Below are 19,413 nucleotides of genomic sequence, written 5' to 3'. Positions count from 1 at the left end.
ATCTGCTCGATGGTTGAACGATCCGACATAAAACCAGCTTGCTCTGGTCGCCGGATTTTTCGAATGATGCTCCGACATCGATCCAGCAGGACCATTGAAAACAGTTTGCCAGGGACTGACAGTAGGGTTATTCCCTCGTAGTTGGAGCAGTCGCTTCTCGAGCCTTTTCTCTTCCATAAGGGGATGATGACACCCTTCCGCCAATCCTCGGGAATTATCTCTGTTTACCAGATTGTAGAGAACAGGGTGTGTAGAAACAGGAGCATTGCAGGACCTCCATATTTTAGCAGCTCTGAGTTTAAGCCACAGATACCAGCAGCTTTATTACTCTTGAGTCTTTTTACTGCATGTCCAATTTCTGAGGGGCTGAAAGGCTCATCTGTTCCAGGTCTTTGACTGCAAGGTTGGCTGGGACTATCATTAGGAGGCGCAGACGGACCAGTATTGTTGAGGAGCGAACAGAAGTGGTCCTTCCACCGCTCAAGACAAGAACCTTCGTCAGAGAGAAGTGCACCATCCCTGGACAGGATGTGACCCAAGGTGGGAGTTTTATTTTCAGTGAGGTCTCGGAGATGCTTGAATAGGCTGCCCATGTCTTTCTTTTTTGCAGCTAGCTCAATTTCATCAGCTTTACTTGCTGATGGCTTTCCTGGCAGTAGGCCTTCGTCTCATCCTTTGGGGACTTGAACCTTTACCACTTAGAATATTTTAAGCCTCTAATACTGCGTTTTTTTAGTAAAGGCATCAGTCAAGACCTTGTTTTTCGGAAATCAACAAATGCAGGAAAATATGAAGAGCCAATTTATTTTGCACAATTTGTCAAAATTATGTTTTGTCTATACTTAGAAGCAATCATCTTATTCGTTTGATATCATCTTTAGAAAAAAAAACTTTTATTTAGCTTAATTCTTTTAAAGACAAGCAGTAAATCAGATATTTAAATCTCTCAGAGGTAGTGAATTTAGAAAATAAGATTGTTTGTTTCGGTTTTATATGAATTCATTTTTGGAGAATATCTTTTCAAATAAATTCGCATTCACTTATAAATTAATAAAGCTCTTAATTTAATTGCAAAACTAGTTTAAAATTCGGGAGTCCAGACTAGGTTCACCGCAATTTGAAATTATGCCACATCTGCACTGATTAAGAATCTAATTCATAGGTCAACAACAAGTCAGATTTGACTATAGGTTTTAGGTACCGTGTTAAATTGCACGGGAGCTGAATTACAGGGAAGGTTAGTTCAAGGGGATTTAAATAAAACAGGGATGGTATTGTCTGATGGCTCAATTAATTGGGTAGAGTTTAACAGGGTTGACTATTATGCACGCCATTTTTATATTATATACTACTTGGCTAACGGAACTACAATTTGAAACTTAAGACTGATAAAACACTAGAGGTTTTTGGCCTATTCTCCCCCCCCCCCTCAAAACATCTTACCGTTCCATAGAAAATATGCGATCTTCTTAGCCAAGGCAACAATACTTGACATTTTTCAGCCAATAAAAATTGCTCTTCTTTTCGCCCATTTCCTAGATGAAACATTGCCTCAGAAAACACACTGTTATATGCATTAGGGTCAACTTAACTCAGAGAATTAGGACTTTAAGTCTTAGTCTGTTCAGAAGAAAAGTTTATTGACTCTCATATTCGACAGATTTTAAAGCAAATAATTTTTTTCGACAATTATGGTCCCCTTGTTTTTTGGGCTTTCCGAAAAAAAGAAGCTTCTAATCCCAGTTTTCAGGGGCCCGTTCCCCAATTTATTATTAGGTATATGAGAGCTCGTTTACCTCATATGAATACAAGTTTTAAGGCGTACAAAGAAAAATTAGGTCGATTTTGAGGGGAACGAATTTTCTATTTACTATGAGTCACTAATTTGGGTCATCTTAACCAAGGGACTTTAGGGTCATAGTTTAGACTACACCAGAAAATAGGTTTATTACCCTTTCTAGGGATTATTCCTTAAGTTGTTTTTTTATAATAGGTTTTCATTTGGACAGGGACTCACGGGTGTAAGTAAAAAATAAATTATCAAAGTTTCAAACGTCTTTTTTTGGCTCTCTAATATCTTTTTGCCTCATAACAAACCGTTATTTCCCTTAGCTTAAGCAACGAGCTTCAATTGTTTTGGTTTTACCGAGAAAAAATTTCTTCTGGATCTTTTCGTTCCATTTTTAACGTGTCTATACAAAAAAGAAAAAAAAATCGTTTATGGACCCTTCACCTTAAGACAAAAATTAAATGTATATCAAGATCTCTCTGGCCCAAGGACTTCCTAGTTTTGCCTTAAAATTCATAAAACGCAAACCATAAAAAAGGTAGAAGAGGTTACAGAGATAGAAAGAAAAACGATGACACGTTGGTTGCAAAGATGCACGGACTAAATAAGAAATAAACGGTAAGGTTTATATCTTTTGGATCAAATAATTTATAATCGCAAACCATAGATAAAGAACAGCATACAAAACTGAATTCTGTTTAAACAATTTTTTTTGCAACTAATACACTAACAAAGTATATAACTTATTAATTTCAAAGGCACACACCAAAAAAAAAAAATTAGCAAATAATTTTATTGGTTCAAACGTATAATAATAAGTTACAATCCCCAAGAAGGGGTGAGATCTTAATGACAACTGTGCAATGAAAACCAAAACATAAAAGAATCTCAAGGCAGTTATCTAATAGGATGATTTGTTGTTTTTACAAAGAAAAAGGCCCCAGGAACTATTGAACTGAAACTGAAGCCATAGATAATTAAAATATTTAGAAAAACCAGAAGCAAGATTTGTTTTTTCCAAATCCAACATTTATTAGATATTTGTCAATTATGTTTTAAGCTGGACACCATGAAGATCTTCAAATGTCACATGTGTTATGCTTACTACATCGAAGAGCAAGACACAAAATAAGCTCTGCTTGAGTTAACCTTTACTGAACTTTGTTTAGATGCTCTGGAAAAACAGATTTGAAGAATACTTTCTCATACACAATTCCATGCTTACAAAATAAAACTTTGTGTCATAAATACAACTTAAGTTCCAAACAAAGCTCACGAATATATTCAAGGAACGCATAAATACGATTTCCCCAAGGGTAAACCCAAAGTTTAGGGATAGGTTAAGGAATTTTCCTTTAAACTATACAACCTTTCTTAAAGGGATCGATGTGGTGTGCTCCAGGGTTTAAACTACAGAACCAAAAGAGTCAACAATCTTACCAAATCAAAATATGTTTCAGACAATCAGCAAACAAAAAAAAAAAAATCATTATTTATGTTCAGTGGATTCACTTACGCTAGCAAAAATGATTTGATCTTTACATTAAATAAGATTGAAGAAACCAGAACCAAGATTTGTTTTTCCAAATCCAACATTTATTGGATATTGGTCAATTATGTTTTAAGCTGGACACCATGAAGATCTTCAAATGTCACATGTGTTATGCTTACTACAGCGAAGAGCAAGACACAAAATAAGCTCTGCTTGAGTTAACCTTTACTGGCCTTTGTTCAGATGCTCTGGGAAAACAGATTTGAAGAATACTTTCTCATAAAGAATTCCATGCTTACAAAATAAAACTTTCTGTCATCAATACAACTTAAGTTCCAAACAAAGCTCACGAATATATTCTAGGAATGCATAAATTTCTCCAAGGGTAAATCCAAAGATTAGGGATAGGTTAACGAATTTTCCTTTAAACTATAGAACCTTTCTTAAAGGGATCGGTGTGGCGTGCTCCAGGGTTCAAACTACAGAACCAAAACAGCCAACAATCTTACCGAATCAAAATATGTTTCAGACAATCAGCAAAAAAAAAATAAATCATTATTTATGTTCAGTGGATTCACTTACGCTAGCAAAAATAGTTTGATCTTTACATTATATAAGATTGAAGTTTGTTCTTGTAGTAAATTTAGGAATAGAAAGGAGTCATATAAAAGTCATATAAAAAGGTCATATAAAAGAAAACATAAAAGCAACATTGAAAATACATACAATAAGTTTGACAAAGGCAACTAATTTACATGAGCATACATAACTTTGAAATTACAAATAGCCTAATACATCTTTGACAAGAAAACTTTGACATTGAATATATGTATAACACACTTAAACATTGACAAAAACAAATGGTTTTCCCTCAGATTGCTTTTGTGACAAGATAATTGGGAACTAAAAGTAAAACGTTGCATGTATATATCATAATTAAATAAATTACTTTTTCAGAAACGCATCTAACATTGTTCACCAGAATGAGTTCTTTGATGATAAGATAGGTGGTATTTGTTGCAGAACGTTTTCTCACACACACCACATTCGAAACGTTTTTTTCTAATATGAATTCTTTGATGATCAGATAGATGAGATTTTTGACGAAATTCTTTCTGACATGTCAAACACTTGAAAGGTTTTTCTCCGGTGTGAATTCTTTGATGCGAAGATAGGTTAGATTTTCCACCGAACGCTTTATCGCATATGTCGCATTGGAAAGGTTTTTCTCCAGTGTGAGTTACTTGATGTTTAGATAGGTTCGATTTTTGATCGAATGTTTTATCACATACGTCACATTTGAAAGGTTTTTCTCCAGTGTGACTTCTTCGATGATAAGTTAGGTGAGACTTTTGGCAGAATGTTCTATCGCACATGTCACATTTGAAAGGTTTTTCTCCAGTATGAGTTCTTTGATGAGAAGATAGATTGCATTTTACGCGGAATGTTTTATCACACATATCACATTTGAAAGGTTTTTCTCCACTATGCGTTGTTTGATGACGAATTAAAAGAGAATTTGTAGGAAAACATTTCCTGCACATATCACATTCGAAAGGTTTTTTCACAGTGTCGCTTCTTGGGTTATCTGCAAGGGGAAAAACTGAAATAACGTAAATTTCACTCAAAAATCAATTACTTTTATTGGTCACTCAATTCAACTTTTGATACTTAACCCTAATTACTGACTATATATTTAATTTTAATGTATCTTGCCTTGGTGACAAATTTGTAAGAGCCAATTTGAGGTATTTTTCTTGTGATTCAACCAATCCTTTATTTCTTTTTTCTAAGTAAAGAGCAAACAACCATTATTTTTAAAAACATGGGCAACAATGCGTCTGATACTAGAGTGCTGCAATTCTTTGCCTTCAACCGATTATTCGTTCGTTAAATGGCAAAGGTCGGAGAGTAAAAGAACTGGCTAAATAGATGAACTTCGAGGCTTTCTCCCTCCAGGATGAGCCTGTCAACCACATACAATCCACAGATGGAATACGATCTAGATGGAAAGCAAACGTTGAGAATAAACTAAATTTGACCGTTGACCCTGATTCAACTGGGCCATCCGGTTTACCCGTAATTCCTACCGTTGTCACTTACATTCTGAATTAGAAAAGCGGGAGAGTGGAGGGTAGAAAAGGTACAGTCCAGAAGACATAAAATTATGTACAATGCTAATCTTGTACGACTATAATATCAATAAGGTGGAAATCTTTCCATTAAAATGTATATTTGAATCCTCTGTTTGAAATGAGCAAAATACATGATGTGCTAGCTTGACCCCAGGTGGTGCACTAGTCAAATTATCCCTAGAGACATACTTACAGACATTTCAAACCTTCAGACCAATGCGCCTGATAAAAAACAGCTACAATCTTTTGACTCTCAACAAATGATTCATTGATTAAAAACAAAATAAATATACTCCCATTATACATTTCTCATAAAAAAAATCTACTGATAAACTACATTTCTTCATTCAACAAGAGCAAAGAGCTCATATGGCACTTGTGACGAGGTTGGAAGAGCCAAGAGCTTCTTCCCAGCAAGTTCCTTCCCCCCAACTCCCCCATTGACACAGGATCCAGTCAGGATTTAAAATAAGAGGTCTGTGTTACGATGTTCTTCTAAATATCAAATTTCGTTAAGATCCGGTCAATCGTTCGTAAGTTAAAAATTCCTCATTTTTTCTAATTTTCCGAATTAATCCCCTCCCAACTCCTCCAAAGAGAGCGGATCCGTTCCGGTTATGTCAATCACGTATCTCGAACTTGTGCTTACTTTTCCCACCAAGCTTCATTCCGATCTCTCCACTCTCAGCGTTTTCCGAGATTTCATGCGCCTGATAAAAGACAGCTGCAATTTTTTGACTCTCAACAAACTATTTATTAATTAAAAAAAATAGATATACTCCCACTATACCTTTTTCATAAAAAAAAATGCTAATAAACTATATTTCTTCATTCAACAAGAGCTCATATGGCAATAGTGACAAGGTCGAGAGAGCCAAGAGTTTCTTCTCAGAAATTTTTATTATGATCCCTCCACTCTAAGCGTTTTCCAAGATTTCCTGTTTCCCCCTCCAACTCCCAATGTCACCAGATCAGGTCGGGCTTTAAAATACGAGCTCTGAGACACGAGGTCCTTCTAAATATAAAATTTCATTAAAAACCGATAACCCTTTCATAAGTTAAAAATACCTCATTTTTTCCGATTTTTCAAACTTAACCGTCCTTCCACCCCCCCCCCCCCCCGCCCCGAATGGTCAAATCAGGGAAGAGACTATTTCTAATTAAATCTGGACGAGTCCCTGAGACGCCTGCCAACTTTCAGCGATCGCTATATTGACCATGTATCTAGTTTCGGATCTTCTTCATGTATAAATTGCGGTGGTCCGGGAATCGAACCTTAATCCTCTCGCATCAAAAGCGAGAATCACACCCCTAGACCAGTGGTTTTCAACCGGGGTCCACATGGACCCTAGGGATCCATGTAATATTTTCAGGGGTCCACAGGCAAAGCACAACAAATTGAGGGTCCACAATTTTATTTTGGGGGTCCATGAAGAAAACCAACTCAGAACGCTCTTTATTTTTAAGAAATTGATTTCTGCTGTAATTTACATTATTTTGAATTGGTTTAGTGACCTACTCGGAATGGACATACCGATTTGGGTTTCAATTCCTTTCGAAGTTAATGTTGCCGAAATGGAATAATCTTTGCAAGAGCCATCCGTAAAATCCGTAATCTCTGCATGAAGAAAACCAACTCAGAACGCTCTTTATTTTTAAGAAATTGATTTCTACTGTAATTTACATTATTTTGAATCGGTTTAGTGACCTACTCGGAATGGATATACCGATTTGGGTTTCAATTCCTTTCGAAGTTAATGTTGCCGAAATGGAATAATCTTTGCAAGAGCCCCTCATCGAATTACAAAGTGATGAAATAATGCGTGCAAAATTCAAAGGTGGAAAGTACAATATATGGAAAACAAATAATGTTGCTACAAAGTACCCTTTGCTCTGGGATAAAGCGCAGTTCTACGTTATTGCTTTTCCTACATCTTATTTTGTTGGGATTCAGTCGTTTTTCTCAAATTTTATCAAAAGCTCACAATAGACTTGACATTGTGAAAAGGGGTGATCTTCTACTATCATTAACATCGATAGAACCAAATATAAAGAAACTTGTCGAGAAGAATCAACCACAAGAATCTCATTGAATAAACATGCCTTTTCCTTTTTCTTAATCACACACTTAATTTCAACTGCTTTTTTTTATCCAGTTTACATAAATAATGTTGGAGTGAATTAAACAGCCTGGGGAGCTCTACTCTCCATGAGCTTTAGCTGCTTGCCAATCGAAGAAACTTGTAGAAACTTGTAATATTGTCGTTACTACCACAATAATAGTAATAATAATAATAATTATGATTATTATATTAGAATATTTTATTTGTATTAAATTAGTTTTCATTTAAAAATAAAGCTTTTTTTTTATAAATTTTATAAATCGTATATTTTATAAATTTTATAAATCATATGCTACTTGTTTGATAATTAAAACCTTAAAATTTATATTAGTGATCAAATAGCTATGAAGGGGTCCACCAAGATAAAAAGAAGGGAAAAGGGGTCCATGGGGGAAAAAAGGTTGAAAACCACTGCCCTAGACCAAAAGCCATACTTAAGAAGAACAATTATTTGCTCTATCGGCAAATAAAATTCTTCTCAATTATTTCGTTCGCTCACTCCTCCCACCCCCAAGATAGTCGAATCGGGGAAGAGACTATTTCTAATTTAATCTAGTCTGGTACTTGATACGCCTGCCAACTTTCATAGTCCTAGCTTATCTAGAAGTGCCTAAACTGGCAAATCCCCCCCAAACCCACTTTAAAAGGAAAATCAGAGGCTTAATGCCGGTCGGGATTTAAAATAGAGCTCTGAGTCACAAGGTCCTCCTAAATATCAAAATTCATTAAGATCCGATCACCCACTCGTAAGTTAAAAATACCTTAATTTTTCTAATTGTTCCTCTCCCTTCAGCCCCCCAGATGGTCAAATCGGTGAAAACGACTTTATCAAGTCAATTTCTGCAACTCCCTGAAACTCCTACCAATTGTTATCGTCCTAGCACGTCCAGAAGCACCAAACTCGCCATAGCACTGTACCCCACCACCTAACTCCCCCAAAGAGAGCATATCCAGTCCGGTTACGTCAACCACGTATCTACGACATTTATAAGCGTTTTCCAAGATTTCCGGTTTTCTGGAAATCCTGGAATCCCCAACTCCCCCAAACAGAGCTATATGTCACATGGTTAATAATAAGTGACATAAAATCGATGTAATGAGCATCAAAAGTTAAAAAAGAATTGCAAATAAATGTACATTTGTCGTTTTGTTTAAGGAATTAATTGGGATACATAAATTTATAAAAAATATCCTAACAACTAAAACTATCCGGGACGTTTGATAATAAATGTTTACTAGACATATTCAACCAGCACGATCAGATGCAGAAACATATAACTTTGATGCCCCACCACAGTTAGGAAGGAAATGATTTGGTTTATTATTTTTGATACCGAAATATACACAAGAAGCTCAAGATACTTCAAACATACCTTTGTCCTTGCCACTTTGTGACTCCATTTTAAGGTGACCAGAACTAGGTTTGCAATCTGCAAATGTGCCAGAAGAACTAGCCAAAAGACTGTCATCGCGTTTCATTGATAGTAAAGGGAAAATACAATTATTGTCGTTTGATGATTCATCTTTGGGTTCTACGAAAGTTGAAATAGAATAAAAAAAAAACAAAAATGCTGCAAAGTTACTTACTGTTAAAACTTTTTGAAAAAACCTGTTTAGAGAGAAAAACTAGACCTCCGTTGCCAGTGCAACGGGAAGTGTTGCAGCAACTGTGCCCTGTTCCTTAGGGCACAGTTGCGGAGCAACACGTGCAACTGTGCCCTACGGGACACAGTTGCTATTTCCGGGAAATCTGAAAGAGATACGGAAATAACGTCTTATAGTTTTCTGCTTAACTTTTGATGGTCTAAACCAGGAAAATATAAAACAAACCAAATTCACCAAAAAAATTAAATTGCCCCGAGGGCATGACAAAACTTCCAAATAGAAAAACCCAAAGAAGGAATTTTATTTCGGAGAAACTATTTTAGGCTCCAGTTGTTAGGAGATCGAGACCTGTCGAACCGCGTTGGAAAAAAAAATTCTAGCTGGTCCAGAACAGAAGTTACCTCTAGAACGTCGAAACTTGGGAAATTATTTCTAAGAGAACGAAGCAACTTGGTATATAGAACACTTCACTTCTTCTTGCATACTTTTCATAGCACTACTCGATAAAAATAAAAGAAACATCAAAATCAAAAATTTGAGAAAATTCCAAAAAAAAATCGGAACGAGATGGACTTTTCCGGAATTATTTCCGGGAAATCTGTAAGAGCTACGGAATTTTGTGCTCCGGTTCTCGAAGAGACAAATGAAAGTTCTATATGAGTTCAGCATAACTGTATTTCTAACAAGTTTATTTCCGAAGCTAGGGTCGTCTTAACTTGACGCCAAACATCGAACGCACAGTTTCTAAGAAAAAAACCGTTTTATTTTTTTTTATGGAAAACTGTTAGAAATTTTAGGAACTTCTCTGGAACTTTTTTACTCTGTTTCACGTTTCCCTTCCCTCTGAAAAATCTCAAATTTTTAACTCTTACCACTTCGGAGCTACAGGTCGCTGATCACGGTGAAAAAAAAAAAAAAAAAAAACTACGAAAGCAGTAGTGTTGCTCCGCAACACAACTAGTCATTTCCGACTAGTGCACTCGGCACTTAGCACTCAGGTGACTGAGTGCTATTTCGGTTTATTTTAATAGCCTAAGTTTATAAAAAAAAAAAAAAAATGTAAGAGAAATTCCAAAAAGAGGGGCATAAGGAATTGAAAGACCACCATTGGAATCACCATAGTCGACATTCTTTATCTTAGGTTGTCAGCTGCTCTTGAGTCACGCAGTAGCAATCTCATTGAGCTATTGGCTCAATTAACAGCCAAAGAACAGCTCACAACTACAGAATCCAAAGAATAGCTACCCATCTAGTAATTAAGAGAAACCAACACCATCTATCTCATTAGAGGTCTTGAAATGTAATTCCAACCAAAAACGCAAGTCTGGAACTTTGTATAGGTAAGATTTCAATACTGAAATTATGTTGGTATTGCTCTCTTTTGTCTTAAGAGTGGCCGTTAATGGTAAATTCTTTGTTTAATTTATACGTTTTGAATGAAAATAAAAAATGTCTATGTCCATGTCATTGCTCCAAGTATACAACAACAAAAAATTCAATTGAAAAGATCAAATTATGTAAAATACGATTTTAGCTGGTTAAAAGACATAGTTTATTTGACATATTTGTTTAACAAACATATTCTTAGACTGTAGACAACATTCTATATCGTGCTTAAACTTCACCTTGATCAGTTATAAATTTTGGATTATATTTTGAAACATTTTCTCAAATTTAGCAATGCAGTGATTTTTATTTTTGAAAAATATTTTTAGTAGTTTCAATGAAGAGGCAACCGACGTCACGAAATAAGACAGTAATAGAAGTTAAACAATTGACATCATCATCATTGAAATCCTGTACTGGAGACTTGCAGTCCCCCACCTTCCTCAACAAGGAAGATTGTTGTTTTCCTTTTGTTTACTAGTGCTTTGGAAACAAATGACCCTGCCTGTGTTATATAAATAATCAAAATTACATATTAAAAGTATCAAAATGATTACTTTTGAAAATTTCTTGAGAGCTTTATAACTTTGTCTTTAATTTTCTCACGGATATTTATATTCTCTTCTGCTATTTTAAGAATTACATATATACAATAAATCACTTTATGATTCTTTAATGCAAGTTTGATGTTAATATTATATGTATCTTAACTGTCATTAATAAAACCACGTGTTACAGAGCTAAAAAGAAAAACTCATACCACTATTATTGTTGGCATCTTTTATAGAGTTTAATCTGTTTGCCAAAAACAATATATTTTATGACACATTCCTAGAATGTTAGAAAAGAATTTAAAGTTTAACCAAAAAGTTTGTCATTTGAATTTTTTTCAAGAATTAACTTTGGGAAACAAAAATGATTATTCCAAACCATTCCAATCTCCAAAGCCCCTTAAGAAATAGTTCCAAAAGTGTTCCAAAAATGGGACTACTAGACACGATTTTCATGGCCGCTGACTTCGTGACCTAATTACCTTCATGACAATAAAATTCTCCTTCAATTTCTACTGAATTTCCAAGGCAGTTCAAAATGGAATATTATATTGTGGCCTGCAAACATAAGACAAAAATATTGAAAAGCATACCACAGTCCACGTCAGCATTTGGCTCCGGTTTCGCAGGGTTGCAATTAGGTTCGAGCTTGGTAGATATGTCTTGAAAAAAATTCACAAGATTACTACCCTCCACAGGTAATAGAATAGGATTAGTACATCCAAACAGACTTTTGTGATCATTCGGTAGAGGATCTTCAATTTCTAAAAAAAAGAATAATGGAAAATTTACGCAAGAAATCTCAGAACAATGATTCAATGATGATCAAAAACCCTTTTGATACCCAAAAAAAGTTTTGCAAGATCGACGCATGGATTGGCTGACTGTTTTTGGCTTTGTCATTGCACAATTAAACAATACGGCATATAACTATATGTAATGCTGAAAGTAACTCATAGAAGTGAATCAAAGAAAGAAAAGAAGAAGAAAGAAGAGCTAAATATGCACCAAACAATAACATTATATACTAGTTCCAGATAAATAAAAATATAAAATTACCAATCAAAATCAATTAGCATAATAAAAGTTACACTATCTAACAATCTTTGCTTCACACAACAGTTCATGCTGAGGTCATAACAGCTCCTAATGTATGATAAAAAAATTATGTCAGATATTAAAAACCAAGCACACATTATTTCCCTCGGTTTATCTCGGAAGAATTTTTGTGAGTTATGAAGAGACAATGTGCAGGAGTTGAAAGGAATTTTGATTTTCGGAGGCCTCTAAAGCAAACATTAAATTTTCATGTGAAGACTGGGAGAAACAAGTCCGTGGCTTTTGCTTTTTAATTTAAAAAAACTAGTTTTTATGAAATTTTGACTTCCAATACGTTAAATAAACAATTTAACTTTAAAAAATGAAAAAGAATTCAAGTATAGAAAAAACCCTTAAATCAAAATCAAGCAACTTGAAATTGCGATACATAAACGCAACTCGATTAACTCACCAAGATTCTCATAGTCCTTTTTGTGTTAAGAATAAATAGCACATTAACTTTGTGTATTGTAACAAATCTGTTCAAAATGCTCATTCAAAAAAATTTTTATTTGGGAAGAAACTTCAAGGTTAAACAAACCTCAAAATATCAAATTTCCTTGAGAAAGCTTTGGTGAGTTGATTTTAAGACCCCTAGTATATATATGAGTGTCATTAAGTTTGTCTTGTGATTTTGAGTTCTCAAGTAGTCTTATTGACTTATTTCAAGAAATATTTTAAGAACATTTATCAATACAATTCTTTTATTTTCTATTTAGTATGTTTATGTTGAAGTCAAAAATAAGTCAGACTTCCTGCTATGAGCCATGATCACAACTGATCCTTCATCAAATGTGTTAAAAGTGAATGGAAAAATGAATGGAAAAAGTATCCTCAGGTTAAAAGTATAGGTTTTTGGATTTTTCTAATCCAAGAAACACAATATACGCATATCCTCTATATTTGGGATTCCTATTGCTCCTGATTATTAGCTTATATACTTTTAAGTTTAAATTCAAACCATTTGTTCAAGGAAATGGGGATATTCTTTCAACCTCTCTTAAAAATTCATTAAAAATTTTACGGGAGGAAAAAATGTAATTAAAATTGATGATAAGTTCATTAATCAGAGGGTAAGCTGCAACATCAATTACCTTGCTTCACAGCAGTGATTCCAAAGACGTTGGGAGTGTCCATCTTTCACTAATTGAGTCAAATACACAGTCAGCTTCACTTCGCAGCTCTGAATAATTAAAAACCGACATAAATTGAAAAATCAACGAATTTGACAGCCATATCTTCAAAGAGTACAAAGAGGACCTAACCTAGAAAATATTTTTAGAAACAAGTAAAACAAGAATAGATAAATGGATTCCAAAATTCAAAACCAATTTATTACCACTTTATCTTTAGATTAACCATTTGCAATAAAAATAGTCTTATGGTAAACAGACTTGAGTTCTTTGTTTACCCAAAAAGACTGTGATGGAAACCTAAGATTCCTAGAAAAGTAAATTCCTTTCAGAGGCAATGCTCAAGTGTAGTCCATAGTAAAATGCATAACGCTTCAATGCATTATTGTTATTATTTTTTATCCCAGAACCACTTTATATTGAAACACTGGTTGCCTAAGGCCAACAGGGAACTAAACTGATATCTAATGAAAAATTTCTAGTATCATCTTTAGAGAAAACATGAATGGAGGTCAACCAACATTGGTCAATCCTCTTTTTAACTACCTTCTCAATAAGGACCTCTGACTGAAATTTAGGATATTTTGTTCAAAATAGTCTAAAAATCAAACAATTAAGAAGGACTCCCTAAAGATAGCACTCGAATTTTGGATTTACAAAAGCAGAGTGATGTAGCCCTGAAGCGTCTGCTGCCTTTCCAAAACTCAAAATATCTTGAGAAAGTGTTTTCGTCCTATGCATTTATCAAGAGCAAACATAGAAATAAGCTTCATCCAACTTCAGACCCAAGACTCTACGTCTCATCATTGGTCTGAACTGAAATATTTAAGCTAAGTGACTTCACCGAGAGGCATAAAGCTTTCTGTTCATAAACCTGCATAAATTGTCAAAAATAATATGCAATATTTTCTATTACTTTGAAATTATTTTAAAGATAAATTTTGGATTGAATTTTCATCACAACAATAATGTACAAACAGTTCTTTTTTTAATTCTTGTTGAAAAAGAATTTTACTTAGACTAAGTATATTTTTTTCTGACATAATGAATATAATCAGTTTTCATATATGATGAATGTCTAATATGGACCTTTAAAGCTCAGTCTTTACTAAGAAGTTGAAAAACAAATCAGCCAATTGGTAGTTAATAATACTATGTGGAAAAGTGTGTTCAATGATGAAGATTTTTGTCAAAACGCATGCATTTGAAAAAGACTGGAAATCACTACTCTACAGTAAAGTTATCTAATATACTGAATACAATTATTTGAATTTCATTACAGCCCCTTTTCTTTTTGGTGGTATTTCCCCCTTATTTCAAAATTAGGCAGATGTTTCAGGCTTTTTGCTTTAAATGAGTTTTAATTTAATAAATATACTTACTGCTTTATTTAATCAAATATTATTATTAGACAATAATTATTAATATAAAAAATAACTCAAAAATTATTAATATAATTTTTGGACCTGAAATTAATACCATGAATTCAATAAATTTGGAATTGGGATAAAAAGCCAACCGTTGAAATGTCTTAAGTGTTATAAAGATTTCTTTTTTTAGAGTCTTGGTTACTATTTCCTGGACCGTTTAATTGGACTTAAAATCTCGTCTAATACATTTTAAAAAGTTTATGCAACGAATGAGGGATTGGTGATGGGGCAGTCCCCTCATTTACGCAATAATTTATGTCTGTTATAAACTGAATCAGACATGATGCATTCAAACGTATTTTTCTATTGAAACCAGACTTCCTTATGGATAAACCATCTCATTGAGCATAGGACTAGACTATGTTGTGTAAGCAGGAAAAAAAATAACAAACTTACCTAAAAAGTTTCTAAATTTTTTTAATGTTTTGGTGTGGTAACAATGGCGGATTTTACCTATACCGAGAAAAATCTCCATGATTTTGTAACGACCAACAGAAAAATAGTAGAATTTTTTTTTTTCAGATATGAATAGACTAAAGATGGAGCATCTTACTTACTTAATGCTTACTTACTAATCTACTAAATAAACTTACAAGTAACTAATAACACTTGTGTAATACTTGTTGCCTCGGTAGATTAAACAAAATACTCTCATAAGACAGAAGCAGTCCAAAAACCAGTTAAGGTAAAATAGTGGCGGTCAAAACTACAGCAAATGAATAACCGAAATAATGACAAAAATAAAATAACTAACTTCAGTTTTCATTAAATAATTCATTCATTCTCGTACTTTAATTTCCTCATCCAAAATTTTACAATGCAAAGGCTATTCTCGTACCAGAACTTCCAGGGCTAAGGATGGGGCCTCATTTAGGTTGATGTTGCGATTGAGCAGGCACTGGTTTATTACATCAGCCCATCTAGTGCGTGGCCTTCCTCGAGGCCGTTTCCAGCCATTTTCCGAGGGGTTGAAGTCCGAGATGATCTTTGCGGGGCTACTTAGCGGAAGACGGAGTTGGTGGCCATACCACCTTAGAGAGCGGGCTTCTACTTGGGTAGAGAGGTTTGCCAGCTTGAATAATATTACAACATCTAAATAAGCTAAGGTATCTCTTTTACTTTCTGTATCGACTCCCGTGTGTTTTTCTTGTTTATCATGCTTCAATACTTACTTAATTAGTCGGCTAAAAGTCTGGGCTGAAGGATAAGCTGAAGGGCACGTGTTCAAACGTGAACGTTCTCTCATCGTCTAAAACGGTTGCTTTGTGATTCGTTTCTGGGTCTAAGGCTATTTGCCAATATCCCGCGATCAGGTCGAAACTTGAATAATATTTTGACCCTCTTAATGAACCGAGAATTCTTACTATTCTTGGTAACTCCACATCTTTAACTGTGACTGCAGTTAGCGCCCTAAAGTCTACACAGCATCTCCAGGTATTGTCTTTCTTTATGACTATTACTAATGAAAAACACCATTTGCTAACCCCCTCTTTACTGACTTCCTGTTCTTCCATTTATTTTATTTGGTCATCAAGCCATGATCTTAAATGCTAGGGGGTCTTATATGGGGATTTTGTAATTGGCGGTCCTTGCGTTGGTATTTTTTTAGTTATCAGGTAAGTTAAGCCCTAACCAGATTTATGTCTTACGAAAGTCCACTTATAGTCCCATGAAACATTTCCTACCTGGATTTTAATATTTTCTGGTAAATGTTCTAAATTAAAACTTAAAAAAAATATCAGCTTTTGTCATGCCGTAGCTGCTGTTATTTCAGTGAAATTTGCTCTTGGCTTTTAAAATTTATGCTTAGTTTTCGACTGCTTAGTGATTTAATATCTGTATTTAAAATCTTTTCTGCTGTTCCTAAGGTTGCTTTATTTACTTTTACATTACCGCTGCTTAGTTTGGATAGTTTCAAATATGTGATACCTTTCTCAATTTTGAAAATTTAATTTTCCATGAAAATTTGAGGGATAATTCTTTAGGTTGTATCCTCCTGTTACACTGTCAATTGTTTTGCTATTACCCTCCTTTGTGTCTGATGTTGCTAAGACTTGAGACATCATTTGTTCTTCAACGATGGTTTTTCCGTTTAATTTTTAAATGTATTTGGGGTTTTCACTACTGTTCTCTGCTGTTACAAAAATTTGTCTATTAGTTGTGTGTGACTTTGTTATAGTAATATTATTGGTTATTGGATCTCAAACGGTTCCATATTTTCTTATTGCATCCACTCCAAAATGCAAGGAAATGGGATCTGTCTATATACTATTGCTGTTACTGTTATTTCATTAGTCCCTGTGCTAAATTTAAAGGAACATTTCCCCAAAATTGAAAGTTTGTGACCTGTTATGGAGTCAGGGTATTCTAGCATCTGCTTACATGATTTTGTAAACTATGAGGAAAACCCCCTATAAACTTACTCTCTAATTAAAGGTTGTGAAGCATCTGTATCAAGTAAACACAAAAAGTTTTCAAAACAGTCAATTTTAAAAGAACGTATAATTGGTAAATAATTATTTGTTGCCATATTCTAGCATCCTAAACTATATAGAGGTCAGGATAAATATAAATCAACATCTCTGGATTATTCTTAAAAACCTCCTAAAAGGCATAATGTATATTCACTGCTCTTTTATTATACTAACAAAAGAGAGGTGAATGTACTATACAGAAGGGTATGAATAAATAACATATATATATATATATATATATATATATATATATATATATATATATATATATATATATATATATATATATATATATATATATATATATATGACAACGTAGGTCTGCCTTCTGAAATGCCATCTATGCCATATAGGTCTACTCATACATGTCCAACAGAAAGGGGTGGCCTTCTGATAAGCTACAGTGCTACAGTGGGAAGATTCTCAGAGTAAGTTTCCACTGTTTAGGTTTCTTGATCAGTGGCAAATTGGTGGCCAATTAAGTCTTTTGGCTACTATTGTCTCCTTTAGTTAATGTAGTAATGGTATTGTAGTAATAGTTATATTAAGAGAAATGGATACAAGGATTATAGTCTTGGTTACAACCATCCTTATTGGATCATTTGGAGGTAAGCAATATAGGAAACATTCCGGTAAAATTATAAAATAGTTATTTATTCCAAGAAATGTTTCCTATGGCTATTTGGCGATACAAGTTCCTGTTCTTAAATTTTTTCTTAAGTTCCTTGCTCATTAATAAACTGCAAAAATAAATCAAAGTTCAAAAGAATTATGACAAAGGAAAAAAGTGCTGTGCAATCAATTAAACTTGCAAGTTTATTCACACAAATGGATAAACAAAAAGAGGCCATTGCCTGATTTGCCCTAGAGTATAACCACAAGTTAGGTCTACCATGAACTGTGGTTAAACTATGGGGTTTGACTAATAGCAAAATAAAAAATTTTGTTGTCAGTTGTGTTTACAAAACACAAAATAGCCTACCTTTTGTTGACAAGTTTATCAATTAAAGAAGGTAACACCACAAGAGACTTCCAAGAAAGCAAAACTGCTCAAACCAAAAGTCCAAACAAGCAATAACAAGAAAAAATTCAGTATACAAAAATTACATCAAGTAAATTTGGTTTAGTACTACTAAGAACTTACTACAGCACTAAGCTGTGTATATTCTTGTTGAAAACACAGAATTGATTGAACTTAATATTCTTTTCTTATCTGGGGGTATTAGATGTAGTGTCCACATTTTGCATTATCAAAATATAACAATGGCTTGAAGTGATGATATTCCAAGTCATAACTAAATAGAGTTATCCTGTTTTTAAGAAAAAGTTTGACAGTGGTTCTGAAATTGCACTTCCAAATCATTAGTGCAACTACCCTAATCTAACCTTAATTTTCAATAGGCTATTTGACCATTCAGATGTTTCTGACAAATGGCACTAATGGTGTTTAACTAGGATATGGGTTACTTCCAAACTGAAAATGCAGTCATATTCATGTTTATTTTTAAGAATTTTGTTATAAGATCTGTACAACAGATAAAAAAGTGAAGATAAATGTTCTCCCTATGAAAAACATGTTAACTAGGATTATTCTGCACATTATGAAATAATAATTATTTCTTAACATGTTTCCTTATGCACTGGACTACACCTACATTTACACTATCTAATGGTAAAAAATGTATTTTCTGTTTGTTTTGTATATAGCCTACATAAAAAGGAGGTGGACTGGGGATGCATAGCCAAAGAAGGCAAATAATGCCAATGGGCATAAAATTAACAACCTGAAAATATCTCTTGTTTTATAGCAGGTCTGTTTTTTAAGAGCCATTAGCCTAGGTTATTCTTAACCTTTACCAATAGTTGTGCTTTTGAAAATTCATAAAGTATACATATCTAAGTAGGCCTATGGGATAGGCTTTAAGTTTTATTTGCACACAAGCAGGGGTGAATCTCCAGCCTTTTGTTAGGGGGGAAAGAGGGAAACATATCCAGATAATTAAGGAGCATGGAATATATAATTTTTCCTCCAAATTATTGGAAGGTAACTGCCTCTCATCCCCCAAGCAACGCCCCTGCATGCAGGGGAGACGTAAGGATTAGGTAAACTGATGTACTTTTAGGAATGATATAAGTAGTGAATAGGCTAACCTGCTTAGAATGCCTGCAAGTATTTTCCGGGACTGTGCTGTTTCCT

At 34.0% G+C, this 19,413-nt stretch overlaps 1 protein-coding gene across 8 annotated transcripts in view; it reads right to left on the bottom strand.

Moving 5' to 3' along the window:
* Positions 1-1,600: 1,600 nt before the first annotated feature.
* LOC136040208 (zinc finger protein 84-like) overlaps positions 1,601-19,413 on the bottom strand; it is a 23,445-nt gene continuing 5,632 nt past the window's right edge. For 2 of the 8 annotated variants that reach the window (XM_065724376.1, XM_065724374.1), the window contains exons 2-5: positions 13,274-13,444; positions 11,675-11,845; positions 8,913-9,071; positions 1,603-4,869 (exon numbers count right to left, since the gene is read on the bottom strand). In XM_065724376.1, the coding sequence (XP_065580448.1) occupies positions 4,247-4,869; positions 8,913-9,071; positions 11,675-11,845; positions 13,274-13,316 (996 nt within the window). In that variant the 5' untranslated portion in view covers positions 13,317-13,444 and the 3' untranslated portion in view covers positions 1,603-4,246. Of the gene's footprint in view, positions 4,870-8,912; positions 9,072-11,674; positions 11,846-13,273; positions 13,445-19,367 lie in introns of all 8 variants that reach the window. The other 6 variants (XM_065724381.1, XM_065724375.1, XM_065724377.1 and 3 more) reach the window with 6 other exon arrangements.

The sequence above is a fragment of the Artemia franciscana genome, chromosome 20 (genome assembly GCF_032884065.1).
Source record: "Artemia franciscana chromosome 20, ASM3288406v1, whole genome shotgun sequence".
Taxonomy (NCBI): Eukaryota; Metazoa; Arthropoda; class Branchiopoda; order Anostraca; family Artemiidae; genus Artemia; species Artemia franciscana.
Note: the sequence above shows the minus strand (reverse complement) of the source record. Positions and strands in the feature narration are given on the sequence as shown.